This window comes from Zeus faber (assembly GCF_960531495.2).
Source record: "Zeus faber genome assembly, chromosome: 13".
Lineage (NCBI taxonomy): Eukaryota > Metazoa > Chordata > Actinopteri > Zeiformes > Zeidae > Zeus > Zeus faber.
Genome location: NC_137198.1, coordinates 15,519,629 through 15,539,628, shown reverse-complemented (window position 1 = coordinate 15,539,628; position 20,000 = coordinate 15,519,629). Strand labels below are relative to the sequence as shown.

At 46.2% G+C, this 20,000-nt stretch overlaps 2 protein-coding genes across 2 annotated transcripts in view; one reads left to right on the top strand and one right to left on the bottom strand.

Moving 5' to 3' along the window:
- ngb (neuroglobin) overlaps positions 1–563 on the top strand; it is a gene marked incomplete at both ends in the record, with an annotated part of 1,225 nt that extends 662 nt beyond the window's left edge. Inside the window, 3 exons of the mRNA XM_080011976.1 lie at positions 1–63; positions 187–306; positions 411–563. The exon at positions 1–63 is cut by the window's left edge and continues 46 nt beyond it. Coding sequence (XP_079868102.1) covers positions 1–63; positions 187–306; positions 411–563 — 336 coding nt within the window. The remainder of the gene's footprint in view (positions 64–186; positions 307–410) is intronic.
- Positions 564–8,621: 8,058 nt separating this feature from the next.
- Positions 8,622–20,000, bottom strand: part of tmem63c (transmembrane protein 63C) — a gene marked incomplete at both ends in the record, with an annotated part of 15,975 nt that continues 4,596 nt past the window's right edge. The window contains 19 exons of the mRNA XM_080012786.1: positions 8,622–8,858; positions 8,965–9,039; positions 11,718–11,830; positions 11,932–12,099; positions 12,820–12,925; positions 13,038–13,200; positions 13,301–13,366; positions 13,707–13,793; positions 14,472–14,578; positions 15,348–15,501; positions 16,303–16,425; positions 16,612–16,745; positions 16,931–17,051; positions 17,156–17,236; positions 17,340–17,413; positions 17,650–17,758; positions 17,854–17,905; positions 18,875–19,017; positions 19,770–19,807. Of these exons, the coding sequence (XP_079868912.1) occupies positions 8,622–8,858; positions 8,965–9,039; positions 11,718–11,830; positions 11,932–12,099; positions 12,820–12,925; positions 13,038–13,200; positions 13,301–13,366; positions 13,707–13,793; positions 14,472–14,578; positions 15,348–15,501; positions 16,303–16,425; positions 16,612–16,745; positions 16,931–17,051; positions 17,156–17,236; positions 17,340–17,413; positions 17,650–17,758; positions 17,854–17,905; positions 18,875–19,017; positions 19,770–19,807 (2,151 nt within the window). The remainder of the gene's footprint in view (positions 8,859–8,964; positions 9,040–11,717; positions 11,831–11,931; positions 12,100–12,819; positions 12,926–13,037; positions 13,201–13,300; positions 13,367–13,706; positions 13,794–14,471; positions 14,579–15,347; positions 15,502–16,302; positions 16,426–16,611; positions 16,746–16,930; positions 17,052–17,155; positions 17,237–17,339; positions 17,414–17,649; positions 17,759–17,853; positions 17,906–18,874; positions 19,018–19,769; positions 19,808–20,000) is intronic.

Here is a 20,000-nt window from a genome sequence, read left to right as displayed (position 1 = left end):
ACAAACTGTGGCACCACGCAGGACTGCCTCTCCAGCCCCGAGTTCCTGGAGCACGTCACCAAGGTGAGCCGAGGTCACCGCCTAAACCGGTGGCGGCGGTCGTGGGCAAATCGGGGTCAAATCCCGATTCCCGTGTCGACCCTTTTGAAACGGGTCCGCTGAAGTTGTGTTGATTGGTGTTCCCAGGTGATGCTCGTCATCGACGCCGCCGTCAGTCACCTGGACGACCTCCACTCCTTGGAGGACTTTCTGCTCAACCTGGGGAGGAAGCACCAGGCGGTGGGCGTGGACACCCAGTCATTCGCCGTACGTCGACTTCCGATCTGCTCGTTCCTCAAACCGAGGAGAGCTGCCGTGACACTAAACAGCTTTGTGTTTGTTCCACTTGTTTGTCTTTGGACGGGGCGCAGGTGGTGGGCGAGTCCCTCCTCTACATGCTGCAGCGCGGCCTGGGCGCGGCCTACACCGCCGCCCTGCGCCAGGCGTGGCTCAACGTGTACGGAGTGGTGGTGGCCGCCATGAGCCGAGGGTGGGCCAAGAACGGCGAGCGCAAGGCCGACTGAGGCGGAGTCACAAGATGTTGAGTCACTCAACATTTGTGGTCGTCGGGAGGGGGGGGGAGTCGGGGGTCACGTGGTGTTGCGAATGTATGGTGTAGGCACACGTTATCTAGTGATAGTCGGACCGGCTAGGGATCACGGGGTTTACTTTCTTCGCCGCTGGGTGTTGTAGCAACCATGTTACGCCGCTGTAACGCCGGGAGAGTTGAGGCCGGGGACGGTTGGGACCCCGTTCGGACCTTCCTCACGTTTGCGGGGAAGCAGCCGTCGAAAAGGAGAGCTCGCTTTGTATATATAATGGCTTTGATATATCTACTCAAACGATAACAACCACCGCGGTGGTCTTTGTGGCGTATCTTAAAGAGTCGCACTCTCGTGAAACCCTGGATGTTATGTTTTTGGCATCGCACCGTAGTCAGACCGGTATGATTCTGGCAGCTCTGCATCAACCTTTGACACAGTGCCGTTGTGTGCATTAGAACATTTTTTTTGGGAGGGGGACGTCCTCTCGCCTGTTTCTGACCGAAGAAATTATTATACCTCTTTGTTTTGCGTGCTAATCCGTCGTCTGCGATCACGTTCACTCTTGATATTTTGACGAGAACTGTTATCCTTCGGTTTCTTTCCTGATATTCCTGACTGTTAAGGAGTCTGTGCGCGCCAGAGGTGGTGTGGTGTGTCCACATTATGGGGTTTTATGGTCTCCTCGGTTCCCTTAACTATACAGGCTCGAGCTGTTAAACTGTTGACTGTTAACTAATAGACTGTTATATTATTATTATTATTATTATTATTATTATTATTATAGTAGAAAGAACATCTTAGAGCGTCTCCTTTTCTTAGTTTTCACTCATTCTTGTGAAGTAGTTCCGCTGCACTGATTACTGTTATCTCGAACAACGCTTACTGTATTTAATGTAAAATTATTTATCCGGCAGAAATGATCACGAGATTCTGAATATTTTTCCTCGCGCCCGGCCTCCACGTGATGAAATGAAGGTGCATGCACCGTATGTATTCATGTCTCACGATTATTTGACGAGAACAAAATCCACGACTCTGAGACCGTCATTTACTGATCTTAGCAAAATATTTTCCTTTCCTCTTTGCTGCTCACACTTTGTTTCATACTCAATTGTTATGAACTGTACAACTACTGTCATTATGCCAAAAGAAAAGTCATTTAGCAACAATATGCCAAGTATTCGATAACAGCACCATACAACTGTATATCCAAGCTGCTGATATGTAGATATTATTGCTTTAGTCTGAGTTTACATTTATAAAGTTTATTTTTGTATTCTGAACTGTTTGCGTTGTACTAGGAAGGACCACTAATTTGCCAAAACGGATATATATATATATATATATATATATATGTAGTATGTGCTGAAAATTTTTCGTTTTATGTGTCTTTCTGTTAAATTAAACTGGCGCAGAACAGAAATGTTGTATGCGCTGGAGAGTTTTTTGCTGCCTTCAAAGTAGCAAATAAGCAAGAATAGAACAATATTTTTTAATCATAGTAATCACTGTATTCTCAACACCTAAATAGAAGAGCGATTTCTATTTGGAAAAAAATAGATGATAATATTTTTTTTAACTAAATCATCTCATCCCTGCAGTCTTTTCAACTCCACCGGTATAATGTATGTTCACTGACTGTGTAGATGGAGTATTTCTAGTGGTTCTTCTCCTGGTTATAGTACCGGATATGGATTATTGTTCTTCATGCCACGAGCAGAAGTAGGTCTTTTTTTTTTTTTTTGGCAGGCGTGATTAACAACTGATACATTAACCATTGAAACATCCAGGTCTGTATTTATTGGGTGTGTAAATGTCTACCTCATCTTATCAGCTGCTACTGAAGGAGCGACGACTTCACCTATAGATCTTTTAACCAAAAACACCCGTTTTACACTGAATGCAAATACACATTTCCAACCAAACAGAAGCTTGTACATTGGACCCCACTCTAGACTTTATGTAACATGTTGTGTGGATATTTGAAACTAAATAAAGTGATGCTCTGTGGATATGTGACTGCCAAATGAGGTCATGTGTATTTTTCTGCCACACTCAGATTGTTTATCATGTACCGATGGACGATAATAACGCCATGCAGTATTCAGCCGGATTTCTCTCACTATGGCGTTTACATAAGAGCCAAGTAATGACTGGCTCATTCCCCCTGGCTACAGAGACGGGGGCAATTTCAGCAAAGTATGAGAGAATCAACATTGTCCTGAGTCGCCCGTCGCTTTTTCTGATCCCGTAAAAAAAAAGGCACTAATAAGAAAAGAGATGCAAGTCAGGACACGGGCTCACTGGACCCACGCAGAGTTCACTTTCTTCAATTTGGAGGCATCATCGTAAAAGTCACATCCACACTGTGGGCGGGCTGTCTGCTCCGCTGCAGGGGCGGGGGATGACATGGCCCTAATCTGTCTCTCCGCCACCTCAGCGTCCTCACGATCTCCATCGCAGTGGAAGTCTGTCTTACTCACGCCGGCACAGCGCCATGTCCTCCTTTAGCCCGTCAAACCCAAAGCCCCAAGCCCAGGGTCAAAGTGTCTTGTCAGCGTTTTTTTTCCTTCGGGAGTTTCATCTCCGAGGTTGGATGTTATTTAGATTCGAATCAGGCTGTAGTGAGGTTTCACCGTGCCTTTCGAAAACCGCCGGTGACACTCTGGGGGCCTCCCGTCTCACCTCTGAGAGCTGCGAGACTGGAGGGCCCAATGCTGCTTTTCTGGAGACGGGTCTTTGAGAAAAGACAACGGCATTATTTTTTAGTAAGGATGCGATGGGTTTCGGTATGAAATAGGGAGGCAGTGGCGGGGGTGGGGGTGAACGTTGTCATGGCAACTGTTAAGTGACAGTCCAGAGTGGAGTGTATGTTATGTTTGTTTTTGTTGAAGGGGGGTGGTGGGAGAGCGAGGCAACCTCCCGGATGATAAATCATATTGGGGAGATTGAGGAGGCAGTAGGCCTGGAGATCCACCGGGAGCGTCTCTCCGGGTCCTGGAGGGCCGAGGCGCTCGGAACAGTCTGGCATTCATCGCCGCTTCTGCCCCGAAATCGAATCGACGACGGCAACTCTTCTGATCAAACCGTCTTCGCACATCAACTGTGATGAAGCCCTCATGCTGTTCGTCGCTTTCACTTCACAGTTGAAACATCTCAAAAAGCCAAGAAGTCCATTGTCTGAACCAAGTAACAATCGACCGGCCGTGTGTCCTGCAGTAGACCTGCAGATCACTGTATTTCGGCACATGGTAAACTTGGAAAAATTATTATTTTTTATCTCTGAGCGATCGATCTAATTAGCTGTTCTGCGCCACTTCTCGGTCAGATTTCGAATCTGTATCATGCTGCGAGCCGAGCGCTGACAGAAGAGACGATAGAAAGACAAAGTCCTGAGTGTCTCTTCCAGCGATGATCTAACGTTAAGATTAAGCCACAGACGCTGATCGCACTAAATTAGCAGGTTCTGAAAAATCCAAGAGAGAGCGACAATATGGCTTCCGCACGAGATAAGAGGCACATTTTGTATTCCAAGCATCTGGGCAGCGTTCGGTGTGGGGGACGGGGGGGACGACGGTGGGTGGGAGTTGTGCCACGCACCCAGAGGAATTCACCTTTCACAGAGAAGCAGAGCCTACACCAAGCAGTTGCTAGGGGTGACAGGGGAAAATGTCAGACATTCTCTCCTCTTCTGGCTTTTTGAAGTCAAGGCAATGAATAAATTATAGGTTTTGTGTTTTCGTACGGACGGTTTTTCCTCAAGGAACTTCTCAACGCCCGTCTGCGCTGCGCGGAAGGTGATTTATAACCGTGTGGGTCTGGAGAGCGGTGGGCTCGGTGATGTGCACGCGGGCTCGTCCCTGGTCTTGTTTGTATGCGGCACCAGGCCCTCACGCAGGGCAGCGCCCGCAGAGCTTCCGTCTCCATCGGCCTCTCCGTGTTCTTCCAGGTTATCGGTCTCTGGGAAATGGTCTATTATTGCGTTTGATTATCATGAGTTGAAAACGGTTCGAGTGGAGTTTTAGTAAACGACAAATTCAAATTAACAGCATTAGTAATGCTGGTAAGTAAGCCCATTCAAATAGATTAAGGCATTCAAATAAATAGTGACATTTAGGTTGTATTGACGAGTTAACGTTGCGTCAACAGGTTTTGAATTAAGTTGAATTTCGCTTGAGTAAGGACAACCGATTCTCTTTGTTGACGCCGCGTAAGATAAACAAATAAGTTATTTCTTCCAGTGCGTAGTCTCAGAAAGTCTAAATGAAACCTCATCACGTGACCGTTGCCTCAGTGGGGACAGCTTCAGCTCAAAAACTACATTTAGGAAGCAAACATAGTAGGAATACAATCATTATATTTCTCAGCATTGACGTGGCCATAAAGCTGTTGTGATGTATTTGTGATTATTACAAGGCAAAACTTTGTGACTTACCAACAATGTGATCTTGCCTGTCTTTCTACCCCTCCCGTCGACACACTTTTCCCCAAGAAAACAGAAGGCGTGGCCTGGAGCACAGCGTAAGCACATGCCGTTTTAATTTTGAGATCACAGCACTTCACGTTTGACAGATTAGAATGTGCAGCTCTGACAGAGGTTGATCGCACGCCATCCTAGGGGACATATTATGCTCCTTTTCAACAAGTCAATACAGGTCTCTGAGGTCCCCAAAACATGTTGTGAGCGATATTTATAGCAAAAACAATTTCGTTTTTGCTATTAATACAGCTCAGATTAGGCATTCGAGCCATTGTAACATGCCTCAAAACCGTAGCGTTCCAAAATGGGCTGTTTCTGTGTGTAGCTTTAAATGTAAATGAGCAGCCAGACCGCGAGTTCTGTGAGCCAATGGGGTTTGAGCTTAACTCCGGGTTTCCGTTGTATGTCTCTGTAAACTTTCACCGATTTCACCTCATCAGTACACCAAAATCCGTTTCTGAACAAATGTGAGGCGAGAAATAAGCAGTCCAGTTACTGAACTGTCACTCATATTAGATGTACAAGGCCTCATTTTAAAGTTTGTTCCGACTTTCACCGTGGCGTCCGGAGCCGCGCGGCGCTTGGAGCGCCGCGGGATAGGGCGAGGCTTGGGGGGCTTTTTTTGTTTTCTTTCAATTAGGGAAATACACACACACAGACAGAAAGAAACACACAACAAATACTTACATTTCCCTCGTCTGCAGTTTTGTCACGGACCGTTGGTATTAATTCCTCTTTCTTTTAAAAGATTTGTGCTGGTCTCTGCAGCCAACAGCACTTTCCATGATAGGCTCTTAGCTTCGATGCTAGCGGTTCCGGAAATGCTCCAGGCGTGGGTGGAGTTACTCAGATGGGGGCCAGTTCTAATTCTAATGTGTCTCAATGCTACGTAGTATTGAGACACTAAGCTGATCGGCTCGTTTCAGGATGTTTTCTGAATTAGAAGGCTCACAAAAAAACTGACTGCGTTGTCTTATTTCACAGTTTGTGTGTATGTAGGCCCATCAAACGATATGTGCACAAGCACCGGAAAAAGTGAGTTTTGTATAATAGGTCCCCTTCAACCAAAGACTAAATAACAGCCAACACTGTTATATATCTGTTCTTAAAAACGTATCATTCGCGGAAAACTATAGTGGGAGACACATTTCCTCAAATGTAAAAGTGATGGATGATCTATGGTACAAACCGCTATATTGAAGTGTGAAAAACACGAAAAGGTTTGTACTCAGACCGTCCTTTGGGAGCACAGAGTGTGAAACAATTTCACAGCTTCCATCTCCAGAATTTTGTCACATTCACAATCACTTTTTCCTTGATCTGTTGGTAAAGGTGATGCTCATAGGGGTAGAATTTCACTGCCTCATAAATCTGACCGGATTGCCTTTCCCCAGTCTGAAAATATACCCTTCTTTTTTATTTTGATGAATATGTTGCTTCCAATTCAAAGATATTTAAAGTGAATTCTTTTAAAATAGTTTGAAAACTCAAAGTTTGTGTTTTCAGGTAATGCATATGATATTGAAATCACACGAAGCGTTTTAAACATTAGGTACAGTAGGTAACCTAAATAACATATAATGGGTCACCGTCTTTTGTTGCGCCAAGTCACGGTTTTAAACAGCGAATACTTTTTGTAACCGCTTAGAGTGAATATATGGTCGAAACGATCGATGATCCCGCTGTCGATGGCTGCTGAAAATCAAATCTGCTAAAGCTCTCATCGCTGAGAAAGAAATTGACATTGAGGCAGAGACGGGAGCTGACACTGAAAAAGCTTGGCTATATTGTCACGGAATACAGTGGTGGAGAACTGCAGACACCAAGTGACGTACACAACAAGGCAACGCCGACCACAAATGAAAAAACTGCCTCAAAACGATGATGCATGTGATACAAAAAATTCATAAGACAAGTCAAAATATAGAAGCCAATACTCTTAACCTCATCCCGTGTACAGGATTCCACTGTGTGTTTTTGCTGTTTGCTTCGGGGCAGAATTTGTGAATTTATAATTTGGGGAAAGCCATGTGCTGTTGGGTTTGGATCGCCTTTTGATTGTTTCTGTCTTGTGTGTCTTCATCCACCGTGTCTCCGCTCTTGGGTTGAGTCCATGCAGCATATTTCAGGCCATGCTGGATTGTCACACAAAAAAAAAGGGAATTCTCTTCAAGGCACAGCGAGAGAGCATGACCACAATCGGCTTACATTCAGTTCGGCGAGGAAAACCTTTCTCAACTCAATTGGTACGACACGATACAAAACCAGTAAATATACAGAATAAGTAGAAAACAGTGATATCAATGTGCTCTCTCTCTCTCTCTCTCTCTCTCTCTCTCTCTTTAGCAAACACGAAACAGAACGTTACGGTACGTAGAATGGATAAATAAATGTTTATAAAATCGGTTCATTCATTAGTACCAATGAAGAATTCCTTATGATAAAACTCGACAAAATATCCCAAAATGACTAATTATATTAATTCATGGGTGAAATATATCAACGTATTTTTCATGTTGGACATGAAATAAGTACATTTGTTTCCTTCCACTTCCTCTTTCTACAGTGAATGCAAACTCCAATAATGATCCAACGCAAACATTGGAATATCGTCCTTCACGGCAGGATGTGCTTTTCAGTTTCCATGTAAGAAAGCGGATGCAACTTGGGTTTAAAACGGATAATTAAGGACCGGAAAAGACCGCACAGGGCCAAGGGGATGATCACAGAACACTCAGATGAAGTACAATGGGACGGCCCCACAAATAACTGAATTAACCTCGACGGGCGACGGCCCCCGAAACCCAATCCACGACATCATTGACACCACAAACGATAACGAACTCGAAGCAGAACAGTGACCCTGGCCGAGCGCAGGTGCAGGTCCGGCCGCTCGTGTCTTCAGACGGAGGGTATGTACAGTGCAGCGCATCTCTGAGTCGGAGGCTGCTCTCCTCCGTCTGTCTGCTCTCTCACTGCAGATGGCTTCACAACTCTCTACCCTCACCCCGCGCCGCGCGGCGCTCGGCTGCAGAGAGGAAGCCGCTCTGCTCCTGCCAAGAGCGCTCCGCCAGTCTGCCGGGGTGAAAGCCTGCCCGCAACACCCATTCTGATGGGAACTTTCACATCCATCCCTGTCCAAGTGGCACACATGGACATTTTGTCTCTTGAAGGAACTCGGCGGCGTCGCCTGGGTCAACATTGCGCCGCCTGCGCCGCTCGGCACACACAGAGCGGGCCTTGAGAAGCGAGTGGAAAATACAAAAAGTTCAAATCAATCTAGCATTATGTTTGGTGGTACGTTTTAGCTTGTGTGTCCTCATGGAGACAGCTGTTTTTTTGGTTGGGCCCCCTCATCAGTAATCCGTATGTGATCCCGGAAGTCTGCATCTTTTATTTTATGTTTGGAATCCTGAGGAGCTTTCCTCACAAGCCCAGTCTGCTCTGTGGCTCTGAGGCGGCTGGGTCAGCAGCAGAAATGCAGCATCATTGGATATTTCCCTCATATTTCCCAGCTTTAGCACGCATGGAAAGCAGCTTAGTAGTAGTAGCCGGGACTAGTAGCCCACCGGGCCGTCCATGATGGAGCTGGAACAATAGGGGTCTCGGGGGTCTTGGAGCTCAGTCTCGTCGGTCCCCACGGGGTCCTCTCCTCCCTCCTGCTCCTCTTCCTCCACTGGGCCGTGGCTGTGGGAGCTGTGGGAGCGGGTGAGGGCTCCGTAGCTCTGGTGGGCCGGCGAGGGCATGGGGGTCAAACCCAGCTCCGGCTCCAGCAACACAGACGCCACAAACAGCTGGGGAACAGACACCGACTGTTACGGGGGCGGTGCCAAGATACGGCTGTGTTTACGACACTATGTGTGGAATTACCGGAACATAGAATAAAACATGGTTCTCTACAGTGGAGGCCGTGGTGGAGGTCATGGTGCTCCTTCCTGCATCGCTCAGCGTTCCCTCCGCAGGTTGGTCAGACATCTGAAACCATGGAAAAACCAGAAAGAAAAACAGAGGAGCTGGAGGGAGACTGACCAGCTCAATGGCGCACACTCTGGCCCATTACACAGACTACAAAAGTTTCAAATACAGCTTAAATTACCCTGAAGGCTGCTTCACTTCATACGCAGTTAAAAGTTCCAAAGAGTTGAAAGTTGACTCATCATGGGACGAGACTACTCTCAGTTTCATGTCTTAAGTACTGCGCTCTCTTAAAGAACATAATGACCACAGTGAAACTGACTGCTTGCAGGCGGTGGAACATTTGATGGCAGCCTAGTTAGTATGTCAGAAAGAAAAACAGAGTAAAGCTGACTCCTCCCTCCCTCCCTCTAGTGACAACACTCGTCTTAGGGAAACACAAAATGTGCGTGTGTGCTTCAGGGAGTCCATACTGCACATCTCCAAGAATGAACTACAACCATATAATGACAAAATAGTTGTAAACAAAGGAGCTACGAGAGCTGGAGGGGCCTCTGTTCCCTCTGCTATGTGTATGTTGTAAAAAATGATGCCAGCCCAAAGTGGCTAATCGGGAGAAGATTCCCGGTGGGCTGTTGGTTGTTGGGCCGGTGGTGAGATAATTTAAATGTTATCACATTTACAAGAATTCAATCATCGCTATACTGTACTTGCTGCATGCCCCTGCAGCCCCATTGGATGAAAACCAATGCGGCCCGCCCCCACCGAACACTGGATGCTGATAGGGCATGAGAGCAGCTAGCCTCCAGATTATGAAAGACTGAAAACTATGGAGGGATATTGCATTCTGTGGTCTGGGGAGCAGCACCTGTCCTGGGTCTAGGTGATTGGGCCCAGGATCAGTGGGGGTGGGGATCAGTGGGGGTGGGGATGGTAGCTCAGGAGGTAGAGCTGGTGGTCTAGTGATCCAAAGGTTGCTGGTTCGATCCCAGGCTCCTCCTGCTAGCATGCTGTAGTGTCCTTGAGCAAGACACTTAACCCCTAATTGCTCCTGATGGCTGCGTCCGTCGGTGTTTGAACAATTGTAAGTCGCTTTGGATAAAAGCGTCTGCTAAATGACTAAATGTAATGTAAATGTATCAGTGTGCCGTATGCCTGTTGCACGTTAGAATAATCAACGAGCACCAGGTAAAACCTGTTGAACACACACAGGAAAGGGGCCCTTGTCATGACGTGCTGTCCATCTGCTCCTGGCTTGTTCCACTTAGCCCCCCTCGCCACAATAAACTGGTGTGTTTCTACTCCATCGTCTGTGTCTGTGTTGGAGGGCCCTTGGATGGCATGTGGCACACGGAACTGCCACCAGTAATTCAGGGAAAAATGTGTTCTGACGGTTTTCATGTGCTAAACATCATGTTATAACGGACATTTGGAAGGAGGTGCTGCTTCACGGACAGCATGTTGGCGTATTTAGGGACCGTCTACAAGTGACATGACTCAATTTTCAAAGTTCAACAGCTTTTTATTGTCATATGAATGGCAACATTCAAACTAAGTCTATATGTTTCTGAGATCTAATCTAAATGTTGCACAGCCTTTTAATTTTAAATAACATTTTTTTTTCTTTTAATTTACAAAGTTCAATAGCTTTTTGTCATGAAAGCATTCAAAGTGCGTCTACATAATTATAGGATCTAGTCTTTGGCCTTCGGATTTCAAAATAAAGGTCTTTGAACTTTTATTTTCAAATCAAAAGGCTGTGCAACATCTAATTTATGTCCCATTATTACAGAGCCTGAGCGTTATTAAAGGCCGAAATTTTAAAATGTGAATGGAAAAGTCTTTAACTTTTATTTTTGACAGGTTTCTTGATTAGTGTCAAACCCATGCACACTGAAAAAGTTGTAGTTTCATGTTGGCAGTGGACTGGTGAGCAACACAAAACTCCCGGACTGAAAATGATCCCACTCCGGCCCAGAGACTATATATAACGCAACCCTGGCTTTACCAAGGTGTGTAATGGGCTTTAATAGGAGCAAACATTCATCTTGAGTATGAAATCGATCTAACTTAAAGTGGTAATCCATGAGATCATCTGTGTTGGACTACACTACAGGGCAAAAAATATTTTCTCTAATTGGTTGATTTGTTGTATTTTTTAAAGGTCACTTGAGGTGCATGGATATTTTTTCATTGGAGGGTGTTGTTCTGTTTTTGTCAGTGTTCACACATATCGACAGTTTACTGACGCAACTAGCTGAGCTGGTTCATGAAATTCACCGTGGCTGCCTTTCACTTGTTGTGCGTGTATTCGTATTCTTGCCAGGAAAGGCATACCCTGCCACCAACAACGGCAACAGCAAATAATGGGGCATATACATAACGCAAATACATTATAATAAATAACTATATAGTATTATAATTATATAATATATATGATATAATTATATATTGTACATATACGGTGTATAAATATATATATATACACCGTATATATATATATATACACACAGACAATATATATAGTATATATACATATATACAACATATAGTATATATATATATATATATTAAATTATATATGTATATATATATTATAATTATTATATATTAATTATAAAGTGACAGCTAAAAAAATCCCCATAAAAATATGGAATTGTTTTTTCAAAATAATGTTACGGATTATCACTTTAAACATTCCGCTCCTTACATTACACTAAGCCACCGCAGAAACTGACCTGATAACTTGTCGACTTGTCTGGTTGCTTCCTAAGGCACAAGCGGAAGAGGGAAAAGATGACGCAGGAGGCCAGAGATACGAAGGTGAAGAGTGTGATGGGATGCACTGGGCCTGAGGGACACGAAGGGAAGCGCGCGATGAAACACACATGACACACTGGTCTCCCTGAGAAAAGTCGGCGTCACTGACCAGCCGGGCAACGAGGGAAGCACCTAATCTGAGCACGGAGAAGAAGAGCAGCCAGAAGAGGCAGAGTATGGGAGCCACGATGACCTGGCCCACGGCCGCCCGGTGGATCCGCTGGTTGAGCTTGGTGGGAACGTACGCGTAGTAGATGTTGTAGCGGTCCACCATGTGCTTCAAGATGACATAGAGTAGACCTAGGGACTCCACGTCAGTGTGTGCGCGCACACGCACGCACACACGCACACGCACGCACACACACACACACACACACACACACACACACACACACACACACACACACACACACACACACACACACACACTCACACACACACACACACACACACACACACACAATAGGGCATTAGCACACTATGAAATGTGGGTTTGTCTTTGTTAATTTCCCTTCCATTTTCACTTCCACCAAGAAGAAAACACCAGGTTAGACCGAAGCAACGGTCCTAGCATATTCCAGCGTCTTCAGAACAGCGATTGTACAGGGTGTAGTAGTAAACAGAGGCTTCGCTGAGCTCCGGGCACAGACAGGAGTGGAGTGGGCGTCTGGCTCGCAGCTCGTTGCGTCTCAGTGTCTAGGACTATGGCAAATTCACACAGTATGCACGAGGCTGGCAGGCGGCAGCGGGGCAGAAGGTTACAGTACCAGCACAGACACAGCTCACAGGCAGACAGACAGACAGACTAGCGCACACACACACGCACACGCACACGCACACGCACACAAACACACACACACACACTCACACACACACACACACACACACACACACACACAGATACACACACACACACACATCACAAAGCATGCATAGAATTATGGACAAAGACGCAGAGGAGGCGATACAGAAGAAAGAAAAAAATAACACATATCTCCACACAAAGCAGGAGGGTCTCACCAAAGGGAACGATAATGGGACACGTGATGCTGTAGGTCACACTGACAGAGAAGATGCACATGGTCCAGGCGTACTCAAGACCAAACTGGAACTCGTAGGCCTGGCTCTGCGAGGGAGAGAAAACCACAGCGACAGGGACTCGTTGTTCAGACATTTTCGGATTGAGTCGTTTTTCATGCGACAAAGAACGGAGACTTGCTGGAGTAGCCGGGACTGACTCGCTTGATGTGGATGCGCTCGGCCTTGGACTTGGCGAAGCAGAGGCGCACGGCGTAGACCATGAGCGTCGGGATGCGCAGCAGCTCCATGGCGGTGCCGATCAGGCTGGACGTGATCACGTAGTTCACAAAGAACGCCCCGTTGTCCGGGAGGAACACGCACCTGCGCGCAGAGAGGGGCCGTGTTTTTACCGTTTGCTTCCCGTTGACAACTTATCTCAGCCATATCTCCAGACAACAGACAGTAAAAGGGCCGTACTTACTGGAATTTGACGTCTCTCTCGTCGAGGAAATTGACGTCAAAGAGCCATCTGAAGAACAAGTCCAAGCTAGAAAGTGGAAAAAAAAAAAGAAACACAAAAAAATTAAACATATTCTAGGAAGGAAAGAAAAGAGGGCATGTCACGTAATTACTGTAGCTTCTAATACAAATAATACTACGTTTAATGAGGTCTTATTATTATTTCCTTGTTCTCAGGGAGGATGTTTGGCTGTTTAGAAAAACATACAACAAAAATGAACATAAGAAGATAAAACCCATTCCCCAAGTGGACAAACATTTTAATCATCATATGTGTGTGTGTGTGTGTGTTTTCGACCCAGTCAGTGATGTTGCATTTCTATAAAAGTAAATGAACCTGGTATGCTGCAGATATACAGCAGGTGTACCTGGACAGGCCCAGCGAGGGCAGGATGATCACCATGAAGACCAGCAGCAGGAAACACTTGTGCATCGTGATCTGGTTCTCACCCGATCTGGGCGACGGGAACACATGGGAGTCATGGAACAGGGCACATTACAAAGACAGGGTCGCCGCTCGAGATGCGGAACGCGCCGCACTTCACGTCGCCCGCCGCCCGGCTCCCGACGTGAAGTCGAGGGACTTCTGAGGGCCTGCTGCTCTCATTAGCACAAACTACGATTCTCACACCAGTAAACACTCGATTTGCATTTAGGCTGGTCGTACATCGCGCCTGCACAACATGTCGGTGGGGGTGGTTATGTAATGAAAAGGGAGCTCATAGGTGGCGCGCGTCGCTCGCTGCACAGTTGTTCTGGTCCTTGGCAGCCCGGCGACTACAGTGCATATCATTATCCCCGCATGGAAATCTCTATGACAACCTGCCCAGAATAATGTGCGATGGAAGACTGAGAGAGAGAGGGAGAGAGAGGGAGAGAGAGAGAGAGAGAGAGGGGCGAGAAAGATGGAGTGCAAATAAGAGTTACAGAGCGAGAGAGAGAGAGAGAGAGAGAGAGAGAGAGAGATAGAGAAAGAAAGAAAGAGAGGGAGAGAGAGAGTAATATGATTAAAAAAAAACTAGTGGAGCAGTGGAAGGAGGACAGGCGGAGCTAAGTAAGGTGGATCGGAAGGAGCAAAGGACAAACTGTTTCCAATTTCATGAGGAAGAGGAGAGCGATGGCGAGAGGAGCACCTGGTCCAGTGGGATTCGAAGAAGGCCGAGTAGTAGACGATGAAGGGCAGCAGCACGGAGAACGCCCACAGCAGGAGAGTGGGGAAGAACTGCGTGATGATGGGGTTCTGAACGGGGAGAGTCAAAATGTATGAAACCATGTGAGCCAAGTCTAAAGTAGATAATAACGATTATAATAATATTTATAATAAACAATAATCATAACTTATTTTTATAGGCCCTTTCATAGAAAACATTCAACTCAAAGTGCTTTTCATCAATATAAGGAAATCAAATAGAAATAATAATAATAACAATAATAACAATGATAATAATAATGATAATAATAATAGTAATAATAACGTTATTATTATTATTATTATTATTAATAATAATAATAATAATAATAATAATAATAATAATAATAATAATAATAATAATAATAGCCAATATTTGAAGAGCACCGTTGATATGTGTAGACAACATGCAACTGAAATTGCTTTACATGAATAGAAAGCAATTAAATATTAATAATAATATTGATAATAATTATAAGAAGAAGAAGAACAAGAAGATAAAGAAGAAGAAGAAAGAAAACAAATAAGCAAGATGCATTTAATAAAAATAAATAAAGATCGTACTAAATTTTGGTTTTGGGTGGAGATATTGAAGGATTACGTTCATTTCTCAGCTAAATTATTTTCAATTTATATTTATTTAGCATTATTGGTCTCAAATTATGAGTATTGAACTACTTCAATCGGTTCATCAAATAATTGTCAACACAATAGTTTGGGGTCATTTTCATAGACGGTACGATGAAAACAGGCATTTTTCTCGACTGCATAAAACATTGTGTAACTTCCGTCGCAGCCCTGCCTCGTCTCCCGCTCTGACCTGGAGACTCTCCACGGGCCTCGTGACGTTGAACTTGTCGATGGTGTTGACAATGATGGCGGGGGTGGTGAGGAAGAAGAGCAGGAGGAAGAGGAGGATGTTGAGCAGGACGCAGCGGAGCCACCAGCGGGAGCCGCACAGCGACAGGTTTTCCCTGGCGGGCGCAGGAGGAGGGGGCGTTAACCTCAGATCAAGCACTCCTCCCGCGTGACGGTATTCCCAAATTGGCCCGCTGTTTAAGACCCCGGGAGGACAGAGAGCGCGCTCCAGTCCCCGGTTTAAATGAAGAACTGAACAGCCTGTGCTGGAGTGGAGTGGGTTTGGGGATATTCAGTCGTCGGCTCAACACAAACACATTTACAGTATACACAAACGTACACAAACAGCATTCTGAAATCCCATCACAACACACACACACACACACACACACATTGTAACCAATGAGGCATACAGGACAACACACTCGATGCTGCCATCTCTTCGGTTAATCTCCCATACATATGCATCCCGCCCTCGTTGCATAATCTCTCCGGCTGCTACGGCGCCGTTCCAAGTTGAAGAGCGTTGTGCATTACCGCCATACAATAGAACACAACAGCACTGGTGCTTACAGATAAGGATCGAGCTGTGAGCGACCCATTACATCAGATGTGATGGAAAATAATATTTTGTTCAATGTGTATGTGTATGATAATTGCCACAAAAAATATATATATTTTATGAGAGGAGTGATGGTTATATAAGAAGAGATGTTCTCTGCAGATTACATGTAGTAGTGTGTACACTATATACACGATACATATACAGCATTTTCACACATATTCTGGGGTCGTTAGAACTAAACGCGTAATCCATTATTCTATATCGGGGACCTCTAACGTGCCTTCTATTCAGACATATTTGATATGATCGGGACATCCCGACGCGGCGGGCATCCGGCGATGTCGGTACTGACCAGATGATGTCGCTCGGGGCCGGGGCGTAGCTCACGCCCCAGCTGTGGGACTGGACCACGGTGGTGATGCTGGACTGCTGGGGTCGGCGGCGGCAGTGCACCCGGCCGTAGTCCTTCACAATACTAGAAAGTGAACAACAAAGATATAGCTTCATAGCTCCAGTGCTTTTTAAAGAGAGTGGCCACAGTATTGCAGCCGTCGGGCACTTCTCTTGAGTTTTTGGTTCGTTGCCAGAAGCACCGTGACTCCCTGTGATGAGCGGGACTGAAATGTATGGACCTGGATTTGTCAGACTGCAGATTACTCACACGGCAGTCATCCTCTCGTCCCGGAAGGTGACGAAGGCGATGCCTAATCTCTTCAGAGAGATGCGGTTCTTTTCGGCATTAAACTCGTCCGTCAGCTTCTCCTCCAGCTCGCTGTAGTATTGCTCTGCATCCACCTTACATGACGGAGAAAATAAAAACCCGTCACTCATGCTCTCAGGTTAGGAACCTCGGTTGTTACAGCAAGGCAAGGTGTTTTGGTACTGCACGAAACCTAAATTTGCATTGCAGCGCCACCCAGTGGCGACACCACACGCCTGCTGCCGCACAGTTGCATCAGATTGTCCTTCCAGAGATCTACCTGTTCAAAGCCGCAGACGTCACAGCAGAAGATCTGAGCGCATGGATGGGTCTTGATCATGATCTTGCCGTCCTTCTGGGCCTTTGTGGTGAAATACAGCCTGCCTTTCATCGCCTTCCGTCTGTGAGAAAAAAAAAACAAACAAAAAAAAAAAACCCCAGAGAACACGTGAGCAGGCGTCGGAACACTCGACACGACCCTTGACCTGGCTGGCATGGAAGTTACCTCTCCAAGTCCAGCCTCATCAGCTTCTGGATGTCGAAGCAGAAGTGGATGTCGGTGACGGTGCAGCTGGGGTACGCCTCACTAGAGCGGGGAGAAAGAGGACAATCGCTCTTACAATGATCGATGTAATATATAATATGATCTATGCTGTGGTCCAGTGTGTGCCACGATTAAATTCCCTTACTGGAAGTGTTTGGTGATGAGCCCGGGGTCTGAGATCTCTCTTGGGATGGAGGTGATCATCAGAGTCCTGGCTACCTGCAGCGGCAAACACACCGTGTCGCGGGTTTATTTAGGGTGGCGTCCGTGACGCGGCGCCGGTGCGGTCTGAGGTTCGGCGTGGATTTAAAGCTTGAAGGAAAACCGGTATTTTTTTAACGGAGAGAATAAGTGGATCTACCGGATGCCGGATCGGCGGGTTTATAGGTTAAAATGCGGCGTGCGAGTTTTTCCGTTAACCTTTAACCCTTGACGGTACAGTGACGGTGCCGAACCTTCTCGTCCTCCCTGTACTCCAGCTGCGCGGCGTGGTGGGCCATGCTCAGCACGGTGACGATGAAGTAGACGAGGGCGAGCGCGCTGTGCAGCCACAGGTAGTTGTCCCTGCGAGAGGAGAAGTTTGCAGGATGTGAGCTCTGCCACCGCATTCCCCGTCGCTCTGTGACTCGTCTCGCGTTATGCGACATTGTCGGACTTACTTTTCGCTAACGTTGGCCAGTGTCGTTCTTCCGAAGTTCTCGGGGCTGTCTCCTGTAAGGACGGATTAAACGTGACAAAGGGCAAGGCGTGGCGACCGTCAAACAGCTTCTTCGTCTGGAGGGTGAGCCAATATAAATGATGTCGAATATATAAACATGTTCCACCCAATTAAAGAAAATGACGAGAAATTGCACACAGAATTCAGGCATTATAGTCGACGCGGATCTCGGGAGACAATATTTTGGGCGTGCTTTGCTTTTACTCTCGCCATGGCAACCTCCTTAAGGGTGTTTATTTGCCTGTCCCAAGGGGTTTATTTTAAATAGCGAGTGACACGGGGCCGTAAGATGACAGCTAACGGTAGTAAAACAGCGGTGGTAAACCCGGCTTCCTATAGCTCCCGTAATGACTCCGGCATTCTTTCCACATTCGATTTAGCTTGACTCCAGAAACAGCACCCGAGTGCCAAACGGCATTTTTTTTTTTTCGCTTCTATTCGGCAGCTGGTTTACTGCACCAGCGTAACCTCTGACACCTACACAAAGCGTGGAGCGGAAATTAAGAACTTTATATTCCCGTCCCATTCTCGGAGCAAAAAAACAAAAAAACAACAGTGTTTTTTTGTTTTTGGGGATTGTATGTGTGTTTGTTTTGTACTTTCATGTATGATTTAGCTATATTTTATTGCATACCAGAGCAATATAAGTTGTTATTTTGAATCTCAGTTTGATGACTTTTTCGAGACAATTGAGGTTTTTTTTTTTGACAAACTTTTCCCTTCACACAGTTTTCTCCTGCATATAGCTCGTGTAACGTCTATATTCGGCCTCAGGTTTTCTGGCCGTCTTAAACTAAAATACCCTCGGTACGCGGACGCCTGTTTAGTCTTTTTGTGTGGCCTGGCCTCTCTCCCTGAGATGTGCCCTGTCGGCCCCTCCTGAGGTTTAAGGAAATCCCTGGCGCCGGGGGGGGGGGGGGGGTGGATGGTCAAAAAAACCCTTGTGTGAGAAACCAAATTACCCAGGAGGTTCCCGGAAAAGTTGACGGGCAGGATGATGGCGAGAGACAGCAGGCAGATGACGGTCATGAGCAGGATGACGTGACGCTGGAAGGACAGGTAGGTGACGGCGTCCACGCCACATTTGCTGCGGATCTCCTCGTCTCTGCGTGAAAAACAATTCTGATTTAGGGGTCCTGGTAACCTACCGCCGCGAATTGAAGATCTTACACAGGGCTCGTGAGCCACGGGCAAAGCGGAGAGCAAGGTTACACCCGTGGGATAGACCATAATGGGTCCGCCCCGTTATAATGACACACAGGGGAATATCACAAGCAGAGCGAGCCGGTGATAGACGTGGGGCTTACGGCTCATACCTCATCGTAAGTAAAACTGTGCCAAACACTGCCGTCGCCCAGGACAACAGGAGGTGGGAGGCTCAGGACACCCAACGTCATAAAATAGAAAAAAAACGACAAAAAAAACACAAAGAAAAACAAAAACAGAGGAGGTGCATTCCGCTTTCACGGAAGCCCACACATTGAGAACTCACAGGGTGGGTTCGCACTTTTCCCAGGGACTGTGGGGTGAGCCGGGCTAAAAACAGAAGCAACCCAAACTCGAAAATAATACCATGGAAACCGTGGAGACGGTGGAAGTCGCTTTTCTGATGGCACTAAATTGGGGGTGTGCCGTCAGACTTGAGCGAGTGCAAATATTCAAAGGGAAACCAGCGGCACCAGCGGTCACATGAGCCCAGACTCATTTGTTTTGCTTCGCGTCGAAATATAACACAGGGAGTTTGCACGTGACGATGACATGACATCAGCTCTGGAGGGAACGCGCCAGTAAAAGGATGCATGTAAGGAAGGGGAGGGGCGACGCAATTAAAAAGGGGCATTCGCTTTGAGCACTTACTTCATATGGTAAAGTGATGCAAGCCAGGAGCAGAAGCCCTGCAAGAGAGAGGAGATATTTATATTCAATACATTTTCTATTTTAAAGACACGCTGCCTAATGCCTGTAAAATTAAGAGCACGGCTCATCTGGCCGGTTTGCTTGCATCTCAGATTTACGTAACAATTATGCCTCCAAAGTCGGAAAGCGATGAGAGCTTTAATAGGTCTAGTCTGAAGCAGTAATAAGTTT